Genomic DNA, 22550 nt, shown 5'->3' with positions numbered 1-22550 from the left:
TATTTTTTCCATATCTGTATCTACTTGGTTTCAATAAGCCCTCCATAAGGCTTCTTAATTGCCTCTACTTGCCCTTATTATTCCTTAGTCCAGAACTACAACTTAAAATGGTATTTAGAGGTTCCTGGCTGGTGGTTATAATGGCAAAATCAGAGATTAGTCACCAGAACAGCTGACAGCGTGGCACTCTTGGGTTAGGGGTCTGTAGTCCTCCAGTCTTCACTGAAAGCCACAATCCTAGAGATGGATCAGCACAATATTTTATTTCTTTTGTTGGGGGATGGAGAGGACAGATGTTGGGAATGCAGGACAGAATCTCCATTTGTCTTTTAGGTGTTCCATTTTATCTGCCATTGCTGTTTTGGGGCATAGTGGTGCACTAAAGCTGATCTGAAGCAGCTTTTTCTTTTCAGTCACCTTCACCTCCACCATCCTTTTTCAGGCCATGATCAACCTGTACTTATATGACTACAGCAGCCACTCAACTGGCCTCCCTTCCTCCTTTCCTCCAATCCATTCTTCTCACCATGGCCAGAGTGACTGTCAGACAATGTAATTCTGCTTACATAATGGCTCTGCCTAATGATTCCCTTTTGTTACAATCAGTAGCAGAGATGGAGTCAAATCACTGGCCCAACATGGAAAAGAAAGGGGTTTAGATGTTAGCTTATAGCAAATGAACATTGAAGGGGCTGGGGTTGTGGATCTGTGGTAGAGTGCTTGCTTAGTATGTGTGAGGCCCTGGGTTCTATTCTTAGCACCGCATATAAATAAATAAAATAAAGGTCCATAGACAACTAAAAAATATATATATTAAGAAAAAGAACATTGAATAACTCATGTCTGTGGACACTAAAGATAGAAACATTCCCAAAAGAATGAAAATATTACCACCTTCCCCCAAATATATCTTCACTGGAATGACTTTAGGACAAGGAATAGATCAGAAGTATTTTATAGATTCCATTTAAAAATCAAAACCTTTTTAGACACCCAGTGGTAATTTTGGAATCAGAAAGTAGTGTGATTTGGCTGGTGAGTCCAAAAGTTAGGAATAACATTTAGATAACAAAAACCTTCAAATGTCTATTCAATTATTACTAAATATTTCCTACTTGCATGACACTGCAGGGGAAATAGGATATGTAAAAAATACTCTGCCTTCAAGAACCTTACAAAGTAGGAGGCAAGGTGATTCATTTCAATTAAAATTAAAACTAAATTTGTGTTGTATGTCCCCAAAATGTCTCTGGAAGTTCAAACTCCTCATAATTCAGAATATGACCTTATTTGGAAACAGAAACATTATCAATGTAGCTAGTTAAGATGAGGTTATACTGGAATAGGGTAGACCTTTAATCCAGTACTAATAGAGGTGCAGAGATAGACACAGGGAAGAGGATGCCAGGTGATAATGGAATGATGCAACTGCAAGCCAAGGAATGCCCAGGACTGATAGCCACCACCAAAAGCTAGGAAGAAGCAAGGACAAACCCTCCCTACAGGTTTCAGAGGAAGAACAGCCTTGCCAACACCTTTATTTAGGATTTCTAGCTCTAAGAACTGTAAGACAATAAATCTCTGGTGCTTTAAGTTCCCAGTTTGTGGTACTTTGGTACAGCAGCTCTAGGAAACGAGCTTATATAGTTTCTTAGTTAGCATTATAAACAAAATGGCATAACAAATAGAAATTATTTCCAGCAGACAAGGAGCTTCTGGATGACATGGTATTCGTGTTAAGCTTTAATGATTCTGTGGTAGGAGGAGAAAGGGCTTTATATTCTTCCATGTCAATCTAAATAGCATCTTAAAGCTTAGTTATTCTAAGCAATATCTCTGGAAAACGAGCTGTATGTAATTCACTTTAATGTCCTGAACCTAGTGTCAACTTTGTCACTAACAGGATTTTTAAGGTATAACACTGGAGACACCATGCTTTATTATTTCAAGCAGTATTGTGCAGAGGTAAAACAATCATTACTTGCTTTTATCATCACACTATAAAAGTGGGCAAGTCTTCTTTCTGGAAACTTTAGTAAGCAGTTGCTAGTTAAAATCTCAAGACTAACTCAAACATAGTAGTAGCAGGAACTGGTATTAAGGTGGCTGACTGGAATTAAACTTCTCCTGCTTTGACCTTGCATTATGATGTCTTCACAATGATGCTTCTAGTATGATTACAGTCATCGCTCAGCAATCTCCAGTTGTAAATAAATTCTTGAAATTTCAGTAGTCTTTTGGGGGAAGCAGGGAAAGAGCCATTTACCTGCACCTTTTTTCACAACTCAACCTTGAGTATGAGTTTCAAATCAATCTGATGGATTCTGTAATGGTTCTATCCTAAATCACATGCTCCTACAGGTTTCATCTTCCAAAAGATAAGTTCCGCTTGAATAATGGATGGAATTATTTCAAAGTAAAGGTATTTTTTATTTATTTTATTTTAGCTCTACTGGGGATTAAATCCAGAGCCTCATGTATGCTAGCCAAGACCTCTACCACAGAGTTATACCCCCGGCCCAGCCCAGGGGTTCTTTACCAGAGATACACAGAATAACCGGAGGAACCCTATAGTGAATACATTCCTCATCTGCCTGCTATGGTACAGCACAGCATTGTCATATTTGAAAAAGCACACACACACACACCCGCCAGCCACCACCTAGCCTCTAGATTTCCACTTCTTTCTCTCCACTTCCCGGCCCGCCCCAACCCACCACGCCCCGTGGGCGGTCCCAAGCGGCGGGCCCACCCATCCCCTGCGTAAGCCCCGCCCCGGTAGCGCGGAGACTTGAAGCGACCGGCTTCAGGCGGGGTAGGGGTGGGGGAGGGACGGGGGAGGGGCGACAGGATGTGGAGTGGGGGCGGGACCAGCCCGAGGGCTGAGAGGGGCGGAGTCGAGGAGAAGCTTCGGACTTTATCTTTGATTACCCTTGCCGGAGAGGCGGGAGATCTTGGCCCGGAGCCGGACAGAGAAACCCCGTCGCCGCCGCCGGAGATCTGGAGTCTCCCTACAGAGGCGAGTACGGGGCTTCACCGTAGCCCGCGGAACATGGCGCCCTGGACGGTGTGGCGCTGCTGCCAGCGCGTGGTGGGATGGGTGCCGGTGCTCTTCATCTCCTTCGTGATCATCTGGTCCTACTACGCGTACGTGGTGGAGCTATGCGCGTGTGAGTACCGGAGGGCGCGGGCGGGAGGCGGGGGCACGGGGCGTCGCCGGGACCCGGCTGCAGGCCGAGGCCGCGCGCCCGCTGCTTTGTTAGAGCCGCGGCGCCTGACGCTCGGGAGCCTGGATGCCCAAGGCCGCGGTGCGGCCCAGCTAGCCCGCGGCTTCCTGGTTCTAGCGTTCGCTCAGGGGCTGCCCAACCTTCTGTCTTCTATGACGGAATGTTCAGAAATGCGTTTTCTCCGAACGGGGCCAGTCGACCTTCGTAGGTTTAGGGGTGTGTGTGTGTGTGTAGCCCTTATTTTTGCTTTTGTTAATATTTTTAAAAACAAATTTGTGCTTTCCAGGTTGTTTTTCCAAACAGCGCTAGACGCTTGTCACCAGTAAAGCCGGCTGTTGGGGTTGGGGGAAGGGAGGTGTGTCTTTTGGTGCTCTGACCTGGAGGATGAGTGAGCTCCAGCTTTTGATTTGGGGTGGTACTTGGCCCATTTTAAAGTTCATTTCTTTCAAGTCGGAATCCTGCGACCTATAAAATGAAGACAGAATGGGAGAATAACATTATTTATTTTTTTTCCGTGGCTGTTTATTCTGACGTGTTTTTTTTTTTTTTTTTGGTACTGGGGATTGAACCCAAGGTCTCACACATGCTAGGCAAGTGCTCTGCCTCTAAGCTACATCCCAGCCCGGTGTATTTTTTTCACTATCTTCAATTTGGGGGTCTTCTTTATTTTTGCTATCTTTCATTTTCACCTGACTCCTAGGAAAAAGGATTGCAGTACACCTCAAGGATTTAACATACTGGTTTGAATAGGTTGCTTTTAAGAATAAAGGAAATCTGGACTCTTGCAGATTTCAGTCTTAAGTTTAAGTAAGGAAGCTTTCTCCTAAAAGGCAGCAGCAGAAGGTTCCTAAATACCTCGGACAGTAAAAATTGCTGACCCACAGTATGCTCTCAGTCATTTGAACAAATTGTTTATGATCAAGAGGGCTTCGTTCCAGTGCAGGCTCTGTTATTTCTTCATTTTGTTTATACACACACACACACACACACACACACGCACACACACACACGCACAGGCTCGGACAATATCAGCCTTATTAGGAGTTAATATTGAGGATAAAATAGATACACTTAACATGGCCATCTTAGGTGAGTGATAAACAGAAAAGATAAAATAATACTATTAGTTTTTGGTTTTAAATAAGACTGAAATACCTCGTTGGCTTTTTCCCCCAAAGCTTCTGTTTGAAAATATTTAGTTATGGGTGAACTGAACAACTTTTCCTCTCTGGTCAACCTGGTTAATTTTGAGGAAAGTGCTAATTCAGATTTCTAGAGTTTTTATCTGAATACTTGGGTCATTTTGAACTGTTAATAGTAAGTTTGTATCTCTTTTTTAGCATATAGAAGATCTTAGAGTTTTTAGAGTTGGTCTAATTCATTATTTTCTAGGAAATTTATTACTCACAAGACCTGTGTGGTTTGTCCAAGGGTAGACATTTTAATCTTTTTTTCATATAGAAATATGTAGAGTGGGACTGTAACCTGAGTCTATATCCTTGTGTCTTCTTCACAACATCTTCAGATTTAGAGTGATACACATAACAAGTGCCATTATTGAGTATACTCTGTTCACATAGTTGATTCTGAAGTGTTATATTGATCTCCAAAGAACAAGCTTTTGTATTTTGTGAGACTTAAAGCCTTTAAAATGTATTCAAGTTTCTGTATACACTTGAGAAAGATATATTCTGTAATCAACAGTGTATTTTACTGTTTGTTGCTGGGAATTCATTTATGTCATAATGCTTCATAAATATCATTGAGGGCAAATTGGTAATGTTACTTAAATCTTTTCTATTTGTTATTTAAATTATTGAGAGAGGTATGGTTATCATGTATTTATTTCTCCTTGTACTTTTATCAGTTTTTGCATCATGTATTTTTCAGCTCTGTAATAAGGTGTATAAAATATTAAGAATTGTTAAGTCCTCTTGATGAGTTGGTCCCTTTATAATTGTGAAATGATTCTCTTATCCCTCACAATACTATTTGCCCTGAAATCTACTTTGGCAGATATTAACATGTCATTAACCTTTCTTTTGATTAGTGCTAGAATGGTATATCTTTCTTTGTCCTTTTACTGTTAGCCTGTTTATGCCTGTGTATTTAAAGTGTGTTTCTTTTAAGCTGCATCTATTTGGGTCTTGCTTTTCTTTTTTTTCCTCCTTTTCATGTAATTTGAAAATCTCTGCCTTTCAATTCAGGTGTTTGACTACTTACATTTAATGTGATTATTAATATATTTAAATTTAAGACTGTGATTTGTTTGTTATTGTTGTTTATTTTTTTGTTTTTTGGTACCAGGGATTGAACTCAGGGGCACTCGACCACTGATTCACATATCCAGTCCTATTTTGTATTTTATTTAGAGACAAGGTCTCACTAAGTTGCTTAATGTCTCAATTTTGCTGAGGCTAGCTTTGAATTCACCATTGTCCTCCTGTGGCCTCCCGAGCCACTGGGATTACAGGTGTGTTCCACCGGGCTGGCTTGTCATTTATTTATTTATTTTAATATTTATTTTTTAGTTGTAGGTGGACATAATATATCTATTTTATTTTTATGTGGTGCTGAGGATTAAACCTGGAGCTCCACAAGTGCCAGGCGAGCGCTCTACTGCTGAGCCACAATCCTAGCCCAACTTGTTCTTTGTTCTCTTTCCCTTTTTTTTCTCTTCTTTTGAATTAATCGAACTTATGTTTTCAAATTTTTTGATTATTTCATTTCCTTTGTTAGTTTATTATCTGTCGTTCTTTTTGTTATTTAAGTGGTTGCCTCATATTTATAGCATGACTTTAGCTTCAATAACTGAAAAAAAAACTATATATAGTCTACCTTCAAGTGATACACCTTTTCACAAACAGTACCTTATAAAAACACTTGTTTCTTCCTTCCTAATCTTTATGTTGTTGTCATGTATTTTGTGTTATAAACATCACATTATATTGCTTATTTTGTTTGAACAATTTTTGTCAAGATTTAAAAATTGATAAATACATGTACTCATCTAATTACCATTTCTAGTGCCGTTTATTTCTTTTTATAGATCATATTTCCATCTGTTGTTATCACTTCATGCCTAAAAGTGGTTTAGGTCAGCTGGAGATGAACAATTTCAGCTTTCATATATTTGTAAAATTTTATTTTGGACTTTTTTTTTTAATATATATATTTTTTAGTTGTTGATGGACTTTATTTTATTCATTTATTTATATGTGGCGCTGAGAATCGAACCCAGTTGCTTCCACATATGAGGCAAGAGCTCTACCACTGAGCTACAACCCCAGCCACCTTTAGACTTTTTTGATTTTGTTGGAGTGACGAGGATTGCCCAGGGCCTTGCATATGCTAGGCAAGCACTCTACCACTGAACTATATTCCCAGCCTCCTGGGGTTTTTTGGGGGTTTGTTTGTTTGTTTGTAAAGTAACTTTAACAAGGTATAGTTCAAATTCCATTAAATTCACTCATTTAAAATGTACAATGTAATGACTTTTAGTAAATTTATGAAGTTGTGTAGTAATCACAATAGTCCTTTTTTTGAACATTTCTATGACCTCAGTAAGATCCCTCATGCCCATTTACAGTTATTCCGTCTTTCTTCCCCCAGCCTAAGGCAACCATTGTCCATGTTCGGGATCCATATGCCTTTTCTGGACATCTCATATAAACGGAATAATACAATAACTGGTCTTTTGTGTCTGTTTTGTGGTGTTTATTTTTTAGTTGTTGATAGAACTTTATTTTTATTACTTATTTATATGTGGTGTTGAGAATTGAACCTAGTGTCTCACACATCCTAGGCAAGTGTTCTACCACTGAGCTACAACCCCAGCTCCCTACTGAGCATGTTTTTGATGTTCATCTGTGTTATAGTATGTCTCAGTGTTTTTCCCCTTATTTTCCACTTTATGTTCTAATTTGTGTGTGTATGTGTGTATATATATTTTAGTTTTATTGATTTTTTTAAATACATGACAGTGAAATGCATTACAATACTTATTTAACATATAGAGTACAATTTTTCATATCTTTGTACATAGAGTATGTTCACACCAATTCATGCCTTTATACATGTACTTTGCTTTTTTTGGCATTACAATTTTTATTACATATATATCACAAGTTTTCAAATTTGTTTATATATTTACACCCAATTCGAGTCTTCATACATGTTCTTTGGATAATGATGTCCTTCACATTCTACTGCCCTTGCTAATCCCCTTCCGCCTCCCTTTCTCTCCCATCCTTCTTCCCTATCTAGAATTCATCTAATCCTTCCATGCTCCCCCTCCCTACCCTACTATGAGTGAAAATATATCAGAGAAAACATTCGGCATTTGTGTTTTTTGGGATTGGCTAACTTCACTTAGCTTTATCTTCTCCAATGCCATCCATTTACCTGCAAATGCCATGATTTTATTCTTTTTTTAATGCTGAATAAAATTCCATTGTGTATATATGCCACATTTTTTTTTAATCCATCTATCCACTAAAGGGCATCTAGGTTGGTTCCACAGTTTAGCTATTGTGAATTGTGCTGCTATAAACAAGTGGCTGTGTGTAGTATGCTGTTTTTAAGTCCTTTGGGTATAGTCTGAGGAGAGGGATAGCTGGGTCAAATGGTGGTTCCATTCCCAGATTTCCAAGGTATCTCCATACTGCTTTCCATATTGGCTGTAACAATTTGTAGTCCCACCAGCAATGTGTGAATGTACCTTTTCCCCCACATCCTCGCCAACACTTATTGTTGTTCGTCTTCATAATAGCTGCCATCTGACTTGAGTGAGATGATATCTTAAAGTAGTTTTGATTTGTGTGAATATATTTTTAAAGATATTTACAGTTTTACTTAGAAATATATTTCTAGTATACTTCCACAAATATATTTCTAGTATACTTAAATTTATAAGTCAAATTAGAATATAAATTAAAAGTATGGGGCCTGGGATTGTGGCTCAGTGGTAGAGTGCTCGCCTGGCACATAGGAGGCCCTAGGTTCAATCCTCAGCCTCACATAAAAAATAAATAAATAAAATAAAGATATTGTATCCAGTTACAACCAAAAAATAAATATTAAAAAAAAGTATGAACTTTCTTACCATGTTTAAGCACTTGAATAATAAGATTTGTAGTATGGTTGCATCCTGTCATCTTTGTATTCATTAGAGAGCCCCGTGCTTATAGACTTTCAATTAATATATGTTAAATTGAATAGCGCCATACTTTTATAAAAATTCTCTTGAATCATGTTGGAATTTTAGAATATAGGAACATCCATAATAATAATAATACTAATTATACCTACAAAATATGTATTTTATAGTCTTTGCTTTTAAAGGCTACTAATGGCTGACTGGTTCTATATTCTTTCTTTTGGATTGTGAAACAATGATTCTTTCAAATTATGCTGATAGTCTTTTAAAAATCTGGTTCCCCAGATCTCATCTACAATGGTTGGCATAATTATGGAAAAAAATTTAAAATATGAATCAGAATCTTTTAACTATTAATTTGCTATTTCCTATTTGTTTTCATATTGTAAAATGTAATGATTTTTCTAGATAACTTGACTTTGAAAGCTGTAGTGCTTTGCAAATCTCTTTGTTTGCATTCTACAATTGCCCAAGCCTTTTGTTTGTTGTATTTTTTTGGATAGCAGGTTTTTTCCTTACAGCTACTGGTGAGTTGTTTACCATATAGCAATCTGGTTTAAGAGTACTCTATAAATATATACTTAAACACACACACACACAAAAAAAATCCAAATGTATTTTCTTCCATATGAACTGAATCTTCTTCAGGACTTCCACGGCTTCCTTTTATTTATTTATTGATTGATTGATTGATTTTGGGTGGCGCTGGGACTTAGCCCAGGGCCTCGCACGTGCTAGGCATATGCTGTATCCCTGAATTACATCCTAGCCCCTCTACTGTTTTCTTTCTCTCTCTCTCTCTCTCTCTCTCTCTCTCTCTCTCTCTTTTTGTACCGGGAATTGAACTCAGGGGCACTCAACCACTGAGCCACATCCCCATCCCTATTTTATATTTTGTATAGAGACAGGGTCTCACTGAGTTGCTTAGTGCCTCTCTTTTGCCTGAGGCTGGCTTTGAACCCACAGTCCTGCCTCAGCCTCCCAAGTGGCTGGGATTATAAGCATGCACCACAGCGACTGGCTCTCTACTGCTTTCTTGAAAAACAAGACATATAAAAGGTAAAGATGTTGGAAAACTTAGAAACCAAGTCAGACTATTTGAAAAAATTATATGCCTTAGTCCTGCAAATAAGCTTTGCTTCTACCTTGGCCACCTCCACATTATGGAATAGAAATAGTAGTATGCTAATTGGAGTCTAATAGGCATCTCAGATTTAACATGTCCAAAACAGAATTCTTGATTTCTTTTTTTTCCCCTCTTGAAGCTGCCCCTCTTACCCTACCTCACTAAATAATAGTTGCGTCCTTCACGGTTCTTCACTGAAAAAAATCATTCCACATCCAATTAATCATCAAGTGTTGTAAATGAACTAAAATCCAGCTGCTTCTCAGTACATCTATACAATTATACTTCTTCAAGCCCTTGTGTAAAAATGTCTGCAATAATCTGCACCTTTTCGCATCAGTAGTCTTTTTGCCCAGTCATTGAATCTGGCCATGTCTTGTACTTGATTTGACCAACAGAATGAGGTAGAAGTGATATTGAGTCCTAAATCCTAAGCCTCAAGACATAATACATTTTTTTGCCTTATCTCTTTGGAACATTCTGTTAGTTATGTAAGGAAATCCAGAGTAGACTGCTGAGTGAGAGTTCATTTGGACTGAGAGGCCAGCCAAGAGCCAAAGCCTCTGATGTGTGAATGAGACCTTCCTAGGCTCTAGCCCCAGGTGAGGTGTTAGATGACAGCAGGTGGTAGAAAGAGCCTAGCTGATTAGGACCCAAACTGCTAACCCTCACAATTATAGGAAATAATAAATGGTTCTGTTTAAAAGCACTACTGTTTGGGATGGTTTGCTATTTTACATTCTCACCTATATCCATTATACTATGATTGTAATGTCTCTTCTCATTTTATCCCAGTCTGTTCTCTAGAAAATAGCCAGAATGTTCCCTTTTAAATTATCACTGGACATATCACTCCTCACAACTTGGCTTTTTTTTTTCTTTTAATTTAAAAGCCTTACTATAGCGTTGCAGGCATAATATACTCTTTCTCTTATTTCTTCTCTTAAATAATTTCATTTTTACTCTTTTTATCTAAAAGAAATCTATTCCCTGTAAAACTATTGTTGCCTTTATTTTTGCTGTGTTATTTCAGCATTTAAGTGTAGGTGCCCATCTGTTCTGGTATATGTGTTACATATTATAGCAGCACTTAAATCTGTGTTGCTTAGATGCTTAATAGGAAAAGCGTCAGATACACTCTTCTTACAAAATTTCACATGATGATGACTAGGAGGGCTCCCTCCCTTAAAGAACATACCTTCCCACATACATATTCCTGACACACACAGAAGCCTGCTACACTCTGCCACTACCACACTAGCCTCCTTGTTATGTCTTAATTAGTGTTGAATGATCTTAGTAAATTATTTTGCCTTACAAATTTGTTTTCTTGCTATAAGGTATGGTAATAGTACTTAGCTTACAGAATAAGGTTTTGGCAGAGTGGGCTTTCAAATGCTATTGGGGATGGAGAAAAGATTTAATAGCCACTAGTACACTTATTCTGGCCTTCCCTTTTTGGCAAGAGTTGGTATTTTTGTTAAAGTTGTATTTTCTCTCCCAAAGTCTCACTAAGCTTTCTTTTTTTTTTCTTAACTGTCTATCTGAAGATCATATTACCAAAACTTATACCCTATTTTGCTATAAGCTGCTGATAGTATCAGGAGTATGTGTGTGAGAGGGTATGTTGTCTAAGGGAGGGACCCTTCCTTGTCACCCTCATTTGCTGAATAGTAATACATAATACAATTCCTATAAGCATATAAGCAACACAGATTGAGGTATTGCTCAAATTTGTAACATATTCTTGAATAAATAGGCATTTAATCACCCAAAGAGGGGCTGGGGTTGTGGCTCAGCAGTAGAGGGCTCGCCTCACACGTGCGAGACCCTGGGTTCAATCCTCAGCACCACATAAAAAAAAAAAAACAAGTAAAATAAAGGTGTTGTGTCCAACTACAACTAAAAAATAAATATTAAAACGAACACATTAAAAATAAAAGTGACTTTTATTTATTTATTTTTTTTAAAGAGAGAGTGAGAGAGGAGAGAGAGAGGAGAGAGAGAGAATTTTTTTTTTTAATATTTATTTTTTAGTTATCGGCGGACACAACATCTTTGTTTGTAAGTGGTGCTGAGAATCGAACCTGGGCCGCACGCATGCCAGGCGAGCGCGCTACCACTTGAGCCACATCCCCAGCCCCATGACTTTTATTTTTAAATGTGTTCTTTTTAATATTTTTATTTCTTTGTTATAGAGATCCACAGATCTTGGGCTGGGGTTGTGGCTCAGCAGTAGGTTGCTCACCTGGCACATGCTCACCTCAGCACCACATAAAAATAAATAAAGGTATTGTGTCCAACTACAACTAAAAAATAAATATTAAAAAAAAAAAAGATCCACAGGTCTTGAAAATGTTTTTTTTAATTGTTTAAAAACATTTCTTTTACATTCTTTTATTCTTCCCACTGCTTCATTTTACTAATATGAACTTTGAACCACACATTGAAATCATAGGAAGAGTTAATTTTCATTAACATACTAATTGAACAGCATGTGAAAACACAGATATTAAAGTCTTCTGAAGATCTTCTTAACCTTATTGCATTCTAAGAATAAAGGAAATCTGGACTCACAGATTTCAGTCTTGTTTAAATAAGGTAGTTTTCTCCTAAAAGGCAGCAGCAGAAGGTTCCTAAATACCTTGGACAGTAAAAATTGCTGACCACAGTATGCTCTCAGTCATTTAAACATACTGTTTATGATCAAGAGGGCTTCTTAGGATGTCATTAGTACATGAAGGGAATAATAGCAAATATACTAAAATGTTAATAGTATATGTCTTTGGATTAGTGGACATTATAGAGATTTTTTTCTGTCTCAGATGCCATAATTCATTTTTTCTATGATAAAAACATTAAATAGAAAGATGTTACAGTGATGATAAATATCATGTATACATATTCAATAACCTCTAATAGGAAGCTTTCATACACTGTGTTATGGTTTGGATCTGGAATGTCTCTCAAAAGCTCATGTGTCAAAGGCTTGGTCTCCAATGCAGTAATGTCTAGAGATGGGGCTTTTGGAAAATGACTGAATTATGAGGGTTCTAACCTTATCAGTGGATTAATCCATTATTCGCTGAATAGACTACTGGGAGTGGTGGAAACTATAGGCAGATGGGGCATGATTCCCAGGGACCTTCCTTTGGGGACTGCATGTTATCCCTAGCTATCCTGAGCTGAGCAGTTTTCTTCTGCCAGAGGGGTCTGCCTTGCCTCAGATCCAGAGTAATGAACTGGCTGACCATGAGCTGCATCCTCTGAAACTATGAGCCAAAATGAATCTTTCCTCCTTTCATTTGTCTGTGTCCAGTATTTTTGGTCATGATAACACACATGTCTTGCTGGGGCTCAGACTCTTAAGAAAAAAATTCTAGATCCCGGCAGGTAGAAGAGATGCAAGGTACAGTTGGGATAGTAGACATGCTTTATTCAAAGGCAGCAGTAGTCCCTTAGGTCTTTTCCATAGGCCTTTATTTTTTATTTTTATTTTTTAGTTGTAGTTGGACATGTATCTTTATTTTACTTATTTATTTTTATGTGATGCTGAGGATCAAACCCAGCACCTCACACATGCTAGGCAAGCACTCTACCACTGAGCCACAACCCCAGCCCCATCCATAGGCCTTTTTTTATGTGCAGGCCCAACAAGGCCCAATGCTAACAGATTATAAGTGAATGCATGCTTACAAGCAGATATTTATGACCTTGAGTACATATGCTGAATGGGGGTGTTTATGACTTTGATTGCATACTAAATCATAGTGGACTAGACGATCTTGGTAAGGGAGTCCTTCCCCATCCCCCTTGACTTTAAAAATTAAAATCAAGATTAATGCTCCTCTACTTAGCATTCTCTGGTGACTTTCTGTCTTGCTCATAATGAAATCCAGTTGTTCACAGCCTCCAAGGCTCTAGATGCTGTGGCCCACCACTTCATCTTGTCATTCATTCTGTTACAGCCAAACAAGCCACCTTGCTTTTCATCTGTTAGGCAGATGAAAAGTCTGCATAGTCCTACTTGAGGACCATTTATTGTGCTTCCTGTTTTGTTTCTTTTTTTTTTAATTTGGAATGTTTTCCTCCCAGATTTGCGCATGGCTAGCTTTACTATTTAGTCACCTTTCAGAGAGGCATTCTGACTAAGCCTCTTTAAAATAAATACTTCCTCTTTCACTATCTCCTTACAGTTATCCTGCTTTGTTTTTCTTCATAATACTTATTGACATACAGTTATTTATGTTTCTCGCGTGAATAGTATGTTCACTTTTGTATTTCTAGAATCTAAAATAGGGCCTAGCATGTGTTCTCAATAGGTATTTGTTGAATTAGTGAATTGATATTATAGTTGCCAGTTCTTGTTTTAGTAGAAGAGGAAGAATTGGAATATTTTTGTGTTGTATATAATACAGTTAATTTTACATACAGATACTCTCATGGTCTTAAGAAATCTACATATTAATTTAGTTATTGGTTGTTTAGTATTCCAGGTACTATATGTGACACTGGGGATAAAAAAGATCTATAAATCCATGGTCCAATACATTTGGACTTCATACAATAGTCCTCATCTTTAATGTTCACAGTTCTCATTTGCATATAACAGGTTTTAGGAAGGCCTACCATAACAGTAAGTTATTTTGTTTAACCCAGCATTTTTCTAAAGCTTTTTTTTGTTTTTCTTTTTTTAAAATAAGGAATCTATTTAAATCCTTTTTGACTTAGAGAATTGTTGGTTTTTGGTAACAAAACTGTCTAGTGGCAATAGTGGGTCAGGATGGGGTGAGAGGTCAAAGTGCAGGAACTCCTTTGAAGAAAGTGGTGTTACTAGTAAAAATTGCTTTTTATCAGAAAAGGAAAAACTCATTTTCGAGCTACAAATAATCAAGTCACTTCATCTTTCCTCATTCAACAGTTTATTCATTCTTTCCTACCCTCTCTCTTTCCCCTTCCTATTAAACAATCTCTTTCCCTCTCAACTTGCCCAGGTAGGACCCAAGAGGTTCTCCTAGGGAAGTATCATTGATAATACCAAAGTTTCCTTTGGCTTTCAAGCAGCCTGTTCATTAGTCAGTGAAGAAACTGTCTTGAATGGTCAGCCAGAAATGTTCTATATGGCAGCCATTTATTATGTATGCCACTATGTGTCCAACATCTAGTATAAGGCACTAGTTGTATTTAATTCTACCTTTAGTAGAAAGATTATTAGCATCATTTTATGGATAAATAGAGACTCAGGAGTTAATTATCTCTTTCATATTTATACAGTTAGTACGTAGGATCAAAATTAAAATTCACGAAGTTTAACTCTACAAGTTTTGCCCTTTCCACTGTATATCTTTATTAGAATATTTAATAATTTATAAGCTTTATTTGCAGTCCTTCATCATATTTGCTTTAACTTAACTACTCAGATTTATATTTGGAGCATTGTGATGCAAATAAGACAATCCTTTCCCTATATTTTTATATAGGTGGAAATTTAATCAAGAAGAATAAGAAGGAAAAAGATCCCGATGAAGGTAGGGATAGATGTACCTACTAACGTTCTATAGAGTTTATTTATTGGCTATTTATATTTATAGTTATTTCAGGTAGTCCTTGTTTCATGGACCAATACAAGAAATTTGAGGATAAAACATAAATTTACTAATTTTATCTGATATAATGGCATTTTTAAAAATAAAAGTATTCATAAGTTGCTATCGTTTTCATAAAAGTATATCTTAATATCAAAACAGTGAAAAGGATTATTCTCATAAAGACTGTTGCCCTTTTAAATTTAGTGTCATTTATGAAAAATTTTCTTTTACTTACGTTTCTTGTTTCATTGTAGCCTCGTTCATTGGCTTGGATTTGTGAATCATTGCCTTAGCACATTAATGACACTAACTATAGTTTCTGTCTGAATCTACACATTCCCTATAACAATTAACACTACTTAACTCCATGCACTGTTTAAAGCCTAAAATCCCAGCTTGAAACCGGGAAGCTTAGGTATTCCTGATTTGGACACCATAATTTTAGAGCACAGACTAACTGTAAGTTGATAGAGTAGCTAACAATATGTTAACTCTTAAAAAAATGAGAGTTGGAAGTTAATATTTTAAATAATTCTGAGCCCCATTGAAAGCACCCAGGGTATGGTAGTAATTATCTTTATTGTTTGTGCACTTAATGCACTTAGTAACTTATTGTGGTCTGTCCATATTTTTTTTAATCATCATAAAACTCTATTAAGGAGGTATATATTTTCCCCAACTTATAAATGAATGGAGGAGGAATTGACTTAGTTCCTCAATTTAGATCTTTTCATAAATCTTTCTAAAAACTATACAAATTTGAAGGAGCAAATAAAATCAATCATAACTCAAATCTATGCAAAACTGGGATATAGTGAATTTTTAAAACCTCAGTTTATATGCAAATAAGGAATAGCATTTGAGCATTGCTAAGGGTACTCTGGTGGCTATACCAGAGCTAAATTAGGAGGGGACTGTGCAAAACATAACAGACCATGTAGTGTATATTCTTTATTAATTCTTAGGGGAGAACGCCATCCTAAGTGGGAAATTCTGAAAACAGGTTTGAAATCTGGTAGGTCAGAATATAGCAATTGAATGTCCAAAGAAAGGGACTTTGAAGCGATTTAGGACTAGAGATGGTAGCCTTGAGAAAGTACCCTTTCTAGGGGAGAAGGTGACACCTTGGAAACTGAAAGTAGCCTGTGAAGACTTAATAGTAAAGAGAAAGAAGGAATGGGTAGAAATAAGTACCCAACTGAAACAACAAATTAAAACAAAATCATATCAAACAAAATAGTATCAAAGAAATAGAGAACAAACAAAAATTAGACTATTAACTGTATTTCACTGAAGCAATGGAAGGTGCTCTTAGAAAGTAAGAAATTAAGCAAGTTATTTAAATATGTCTTTCCCATATGGGATTGCTTGATATTGAAGGTCCATAAAAATCCAATATACGTCAGCATGAACAATAATTAAAATAGCATCCAAATAACTTCCTGATTAAAAAAATCAGAAAATGAGAACCAGCACTTTTCAGTAGAAGAAAATGCATTTAAACAAAAAAGTCAACAAAGAAGTGAAAATTATAAATACCCAAGCATCAAATGTAAATATAAATAGCTGCTGAATTAAAGAACCTGTAAGTCAGAAATTCCAAAAGTACTACAGAAACAGTCAAAGAGCAGGAAGATTTGAAATGACAGCCTTCTTAACTCAGGAAAAAAAGAAAATATAAGTGAAGACTAAATTATAAGAGCCAAGAAGCAGCAATCAAGATAAAGGTAAGGTAGAAGTTTTGGAGGAACAAAAGATGGCTGTTTAAGGTAGACAAAAAAGATTCATTATTATAATTAACTATATTAACACAACTTGAAAAACCATCTTATTTCTGTAGAGACCAAAAAGGTATTTGAAAAGCCAAACATCCATTCTTGAGTAACACTTAATAAAATAGGAATAAATGGATACTTTTAAAATTTTCAGCACAAAACCAGGAATGAAATAGATGCTCACTGTGATCATTACTGTATAACACTGCACTGACAGAATTATAACATTCAACCAAGAGAAAATAATCAGAAGCATAAGACATTAGGATTAGGAAGAGGGAAAGCTATTTCTTTGCCAATTTTGTGATAGTGTATGTTGAAAAGCCAAGAGAGCTGAGCATGGTGGTACATACCTATAATCCTAGCTACTTGGAAGGCTGAGGCAAGAGACTCACAAGTTTGAGGCCAGCCTGGGTAATTTATAATTTAGTAAGACCCTGCCCTAAAAAGGAATGAGGATATCACTCACTGGTAAAAGGTTCCTGGGCTCAATTCCCAGTACTTGGGAAGGCCCAGTAAGCCAAGAGAATAACAGAAAACCTAAACAAAAAGAATCGAGTAGCCAGGCTGGGATGCATACCTGTAATCCCAGTGGTTCAGAAGTTGAGTCAAAAGGATCATGAGTGCAAAACCAGCCTCAGAAACAGTGAGGAATTTAGCTATTCAGTGAGACACTGTCTCTAAAGAAAATACAAAATAGGGCTGGGGATGTGGTTCAGTGGTCCAGTGCCCCTGAGTTCAATACCTGGTACCCCACCCCCCACACCCCCACACCCCCCCCCCCCCCCGCCAAAAAAAAGAAAGAAAGAAAGAATTGAGTAAAAGGGCAGCAAACATAGCCAGGCAGACTAGCATCTGCCTATAAGCCCAGCTACTTGCTACTCGGGAGACTGAGGCAGGAGGATTCTGAATTTGAGGCCATCCTGGGCAGTACAGCAAGATCCCATGTTTTAGTCAACTTTTCTGCTGCTGCGACTAAAAGACCCAACTAGCACAATTGTAGGAGAGGTAAGGTTTATTTGGGGGCTCACGGTTTCAGAGGTCTCAATCCGTACTTAGCAGACTCTTTTCCTCAGGGCTCGGAAGTGCAGCTGAACATCACGGCAGAAGAGTGTAGCAGAGGAAAGCAGGTCACATGTTGATCAGGCACCAGAGAGATCACTTATCAGATAGAAATATGTCCCCCAAAGCCATGCTCCCGATGCCCCACCTCCTCGAGCCACACTCCACTTGCCTTTGGTTATCATTCAGTCCCATCAGGTGATTAATTCACTGATTGGATTAAACCTGTCATGACCCAATCATTTCTCCTCTGAACATTCTTGCATTGTCGCACATGTGAGCTCTTGGGGGACACCTCACATCTAAACCATAACACCCCACCTCAAAAGTATAAAAATAGGGGGCTGGGGATGTGGCTCAAGCGGTAGCGCGCTCGCCTGGCATGCGTGTGGCCCGGGTTGGATCCTCAGCACCACATATAAACAAGGTGTTGTGTCTGCCGAAAACTAAAAAAAAATAAACATTAAAAAAAAAAGTATAAAAATAGGCAAAACCAAATACATATACATACATATTTTATATATATATATATATATATATGTATATATATAAAATATTTTTGTTTGAAAATATAGTGGAAAAGAAGTCTATATTTAGTAGCATTGAAAACAGAAAATACTTAAATCAAAATATGCTAGAGCCTTGAGAAGAAAACATTCCTAGAAATAATAAAAGTTGTCTTGAATAAATAAACATTACAAAGATGCTTGTTTTCCCCAAGTTAATGTATAAGTGAATTCTAATCCCAATATTATTTTTTTCTGGTACTAGACAAGTTGATGCTAAAGAACATATGAAGGTGGCCGGTGGGTGAACAACTAGAAAACACCTGAAAAATAAGAGTAATAAGGAGGGCAGGCTTCACCAGATTTTAAACCACAGGGCTACTAAAACTCTGGGATTTGGCCGGGGGTGAGGGGTAAGGGAGACACATAAGAAGTCTCTCCTTTCCTTCAATTTTGCCATATTTTTTAAACTGCTCTGAAAATTAGTGTATTTGTTTTTTAAAAACTGTATATTCTTCAACATGGACACACATTGCCAGCAGAACAGAATAAGAAACAATGTTTAGAAATAGATGAGAATTATAGGAATTTAGACTATGATAAAGGTAGCACCTCAAATCATGGGGGAAAAGATGGGACAATTGAGTAAATATTTGGTAAGAGATAAAATCAGTCTTATGTTTCATGCTGTATTCCAGGATAAACTACAGATGGATAAAGTCTTATTTATATATTTTTATTTTTTTTAAATAATATCAGACTAGTGAAAAATAGTGCAAATAATTATATGTCATTTACCCACACACCCCAAATGTTGTTATTTTGCCCTGGGTGCTTTGTCCTTTATTTATTCTCTTAAAAGTTTGAGAATAATTTGTGGACATAATGGGTTTTTATTTATAAATTGTTTTTTCCTAAGAACAAGATCATTTTCTCACATAATCAGAATAGAATTATAAAAATCAGGAAATTAGTATTGATAACATACTATTCTCTGTAGACCTTATTCAAACTTCAGATTTCCTCCACTTTCATGTTCTGTTTCGTAGTCCAGTCAAAGATTACATATTATAGTTATGTGTCTCTAGTGATCTTTAATCTGGAATGGTTCCTCATCTTCATGTTTTATGTTTCTAGATACAGGTTTATTTTGTAGAATGTCCCTCAATTTGGGCTTATCTGATGTTTCCTCATGATTAAATTCAGAGCATACATTTTTAGCAAAAATATCTTAGAAGTAATGCTGTGTCATTGAGTATACCATTTGGAGTATACCATTGAGTATACCAGTTAATGTGGTATTGCCAGGTTTCTTTCTTCTCTAAAGATACAGTTTTTCTTTGCAGTTTTTGAAGATTCTAGTAGGCTCAGATATACCATGAAGATAATAAGCCTTCAAGGAAGGACTTGCTACTCAATTGTGGAAAGTGAGGTCAGCAGATAACTTCCAACTGCTAAGCTCTTTCAACATGACTCATCTCACCTGAGGTCACACCTTTCTTGATACAGCCTCATGCAGCACCTGAGATGGGGCCTGACCACTCATTTTAGAACTCCCTGTCAGTTGCCAAAGCAAGACCTGCATTGCAGTTAGATTTCTCCTTCAAGACAATTCTGCTCTCTCCCCTTTTCTTTCATGTGTTTTGGTCCTTAGTAAATACATTGCACCTCAAATTCTGTTCAGCATGGGATTTCAGGGAACCTAACTTGGACAACAAGTAGCTTATGAGGTACTATTTTCAGATCCTGTAAATAACTTGTTCCTTGATATTTTCATTTACTCTTTTTAGCTACTTTGAGTATTCTTGCTTCAAATATTTGACAAATAGTCAAATGGTCATTTTCTAATTCCATAGTTTTTTCTACATTTATTAATGTAATATTTAATAGAATAGAATCATTTATCCTTCTACTGTCATTTGATTCGTTTGCTTACATTGGCATGCAGTTATAGATTCTATTTTATTGGTTAAAATCTTTTTTGGGGGGGCAGGTACCAGGGGCACTCGACCACTGAGCAACATCCCTACTCCTATTTTGTATTTTATTAGAGACAGAGTCTCACTGAGTTGCTTAGCACCTCTCTAAATTGCTGAGGCTGGCTTTTAACTCGCCATTCTCTTGCCTCGGTCTCCCGAGCCACTAGGATTACAGGCATGCGCCACTGCACTCGGCTTTTTATTGGTTAAAATCTAACATTCATTTTGTTGCTCTGATTGTCCCAGATTTGACCAATAGGAACTCCTTTCATCTGATTTCTATATCCTTTTGACAGCTCCCTCCATTTGATACCACTTTTTGCTTTTTAAAAAATTTATTTATTCTAATTTGTTATACATGACAGCAGAATGCATTTCAATTTATAGTACACATATAGAGCACAATTTTTCATTTATCTGGTTGTATACAGAGTAGAGTCACACCAGTCTTCATTCATTACTTAGGGTAGTGATGTCCATCTCATTCCACCATCTTTCTTATTCCCTTGCCCCCTCCCTTCCACTCCATCCTCTTTGCCCTATCGAAAGTTCCTCTATTCCTCCCATGCTCCCTCCTACCCCCATTATGGATCAGCATCTACATATCAGAGAAAACATTTTGTCTTTGATTTTTTTGGGATTGGCTTACTTCACTTAGCATAATATTCTCCATCCATTTGCCTGCAGATGGCATGATTTTATTCTCTTAATGCTGAGTATTCCATTGTATATATATACCACAGTGTCTTTATCCACTATCTATTGAAGGGATACATGAGTCCCTTCAATAGTTAAATTGTGGAACCAACAATAGCTAAATTGTGGAACCAACCTAGATGGACATTTTTTTTTTTTTTTTTTTTAGGCTCATCTGGTACTTTTTGTACTTGTGGAATGGTTCATTCAAAATGGGCTTAATATAAATATTTTTCAAAATGAAAACATTCAAACACTAGTAGAAAAAAGGAGTGGATGATCTTATAATGGGTATTTGGTTTGGGTCTGGAATGTTCACTAAAGGCTTATATATTAAATATTTGGCTCCCAGTGCAGCAGCATTCATAGATGGGCCTTATAGGAAGTGAGTAGATCATGAGAGCAATAGAGCCTCATCAGTGGATTAACCCATTAATGAATCCATGATCTGAATGGACTGTTGGGAGGTGGTGGAAACTGTCTGAGATAGTATCTAATTGGAGGGAGTGGGTACTTGGGGAGAATGTCCTTTCAGACTGTATATGTTGTCCCTGGTCCCTTCCTCTTCGATGCTTCCTGGCTGTCATGAGCTGAGTACCTTTCTTCCACCATGTCCTTTTGCCATGATATACTGCCTTACCTCAGGCCTACAGCATTGAAGCTGGCTGACAATGAACCAAAATAATTCCTTTTATAAATGGTTTTCTTGGGTATTCATTGCTGTAATGAAAAGCTAATATAAATGAGAGTAATGAAAGCCTCTAACTATAATTCAGAATTGCCAAACCCAGTAGCATAAAATGGATAACATAAATAAGCTGGTTGTGGTGGTGCACACCTGTAATGCAGGCAACTTGGGAGGCTGAGACAGGAGGATAGCAATGTGAGGCCCATCTCAGCAACTTAGACTCTGTCTCAAAAATAAAAATTTTTTAAAAGTCTGGGATATAACTCAGAGAAAGAATACCTTTGGGTTCAAACCCTAGTAGTACCCCCCCCCCCAAGAAAATTTGTCACAGAAAAAAAAAATGAAGAAGGCTTATAAAGGAAGCTGACACTCACTTATACATGCAAGGTAAATTTACTTTGTAATACCAGAAGCTGAAACTACTTTGTTGGATAAATTGTGGAGAAACAGGCAGTCTCATGCATTGCTCATAGCAGTATGAAATCTCCATAACAGGGATTTTTGGAAAAGCTAAAAATACTGGGGACAGATTTACTTTTGATCCAGTAGTCCTGCTGTTAAGAGTCTACACTTCCACAAATAAATGACACATGCACAAGGGTATTTATTGCCATGTTGTAATAGCAAAGATTTGGAGACAACCCAAATGTCTTATCAATAGAAGCCTGATTATGAAATGGAATACCCACACAATGGAACACAAGTGTGGTGCTTTAAAAAAAAAAAAAAAAAGTTTTCTCTGTGT

The 22550-nt window shown here is 37.1% G+C and overlaps 1 protein-coding gene across 6 annotated transcripts in view; it reads left to right on the top strand.

Annotated features, from left to right (window-relative positions):
• The first annotated feature begins 2921 nt into the window (after positions 1-2921).
• The window catches only part of Zdhhc20 (zDHHC palmitoyltransferase 20), a 79580-nt gene continuing 59951 nt past the window's right edge, over positions 2922-22550 (top strand). For 4 of the 6 annotated variants that reach the window (XM_076872002.1, XM_076872001.1, XM_076872000.1 and 1 more), the window contains exons 1-2: positions 2922-3170; positions 14992-15039. In XM_076872002.1, the coding sequence (XP_076728117.1) occupies positions 3053-3170; positions 14992-15039 (166 nt within the window). In that variant the 5' untranslated portion in view covers positions 2922-3052. The remainder of the gene's footprint in view (positions 3171-14991; positions 15040-22550) is intronic. The other 2 variants (XM_076872004.1, XM_076872003.1) reach the window with 1 other exon arrangement.

This window comes from Callospermophilus lateralis, chromosome 12 (assembly GCF_048772815.1).
Source record: "Callospermophilus lateralis isolate mCalLat2 chromosome 12, mCalLat2.hap1, whole genome shotgun sequence".
Classification (NCBI taxonomy): Eukaryota; Metazoa; Chordata; class Mammalia; order Rodentia; family Sciuridae; genus Callospermophilus; species Callospermophilus lateralis.
The sequence above is the reverse complement of the archived record's forward strand: the minus strand, read 5'-3'. Positions and strand labels throughout refer to the sequence as shown.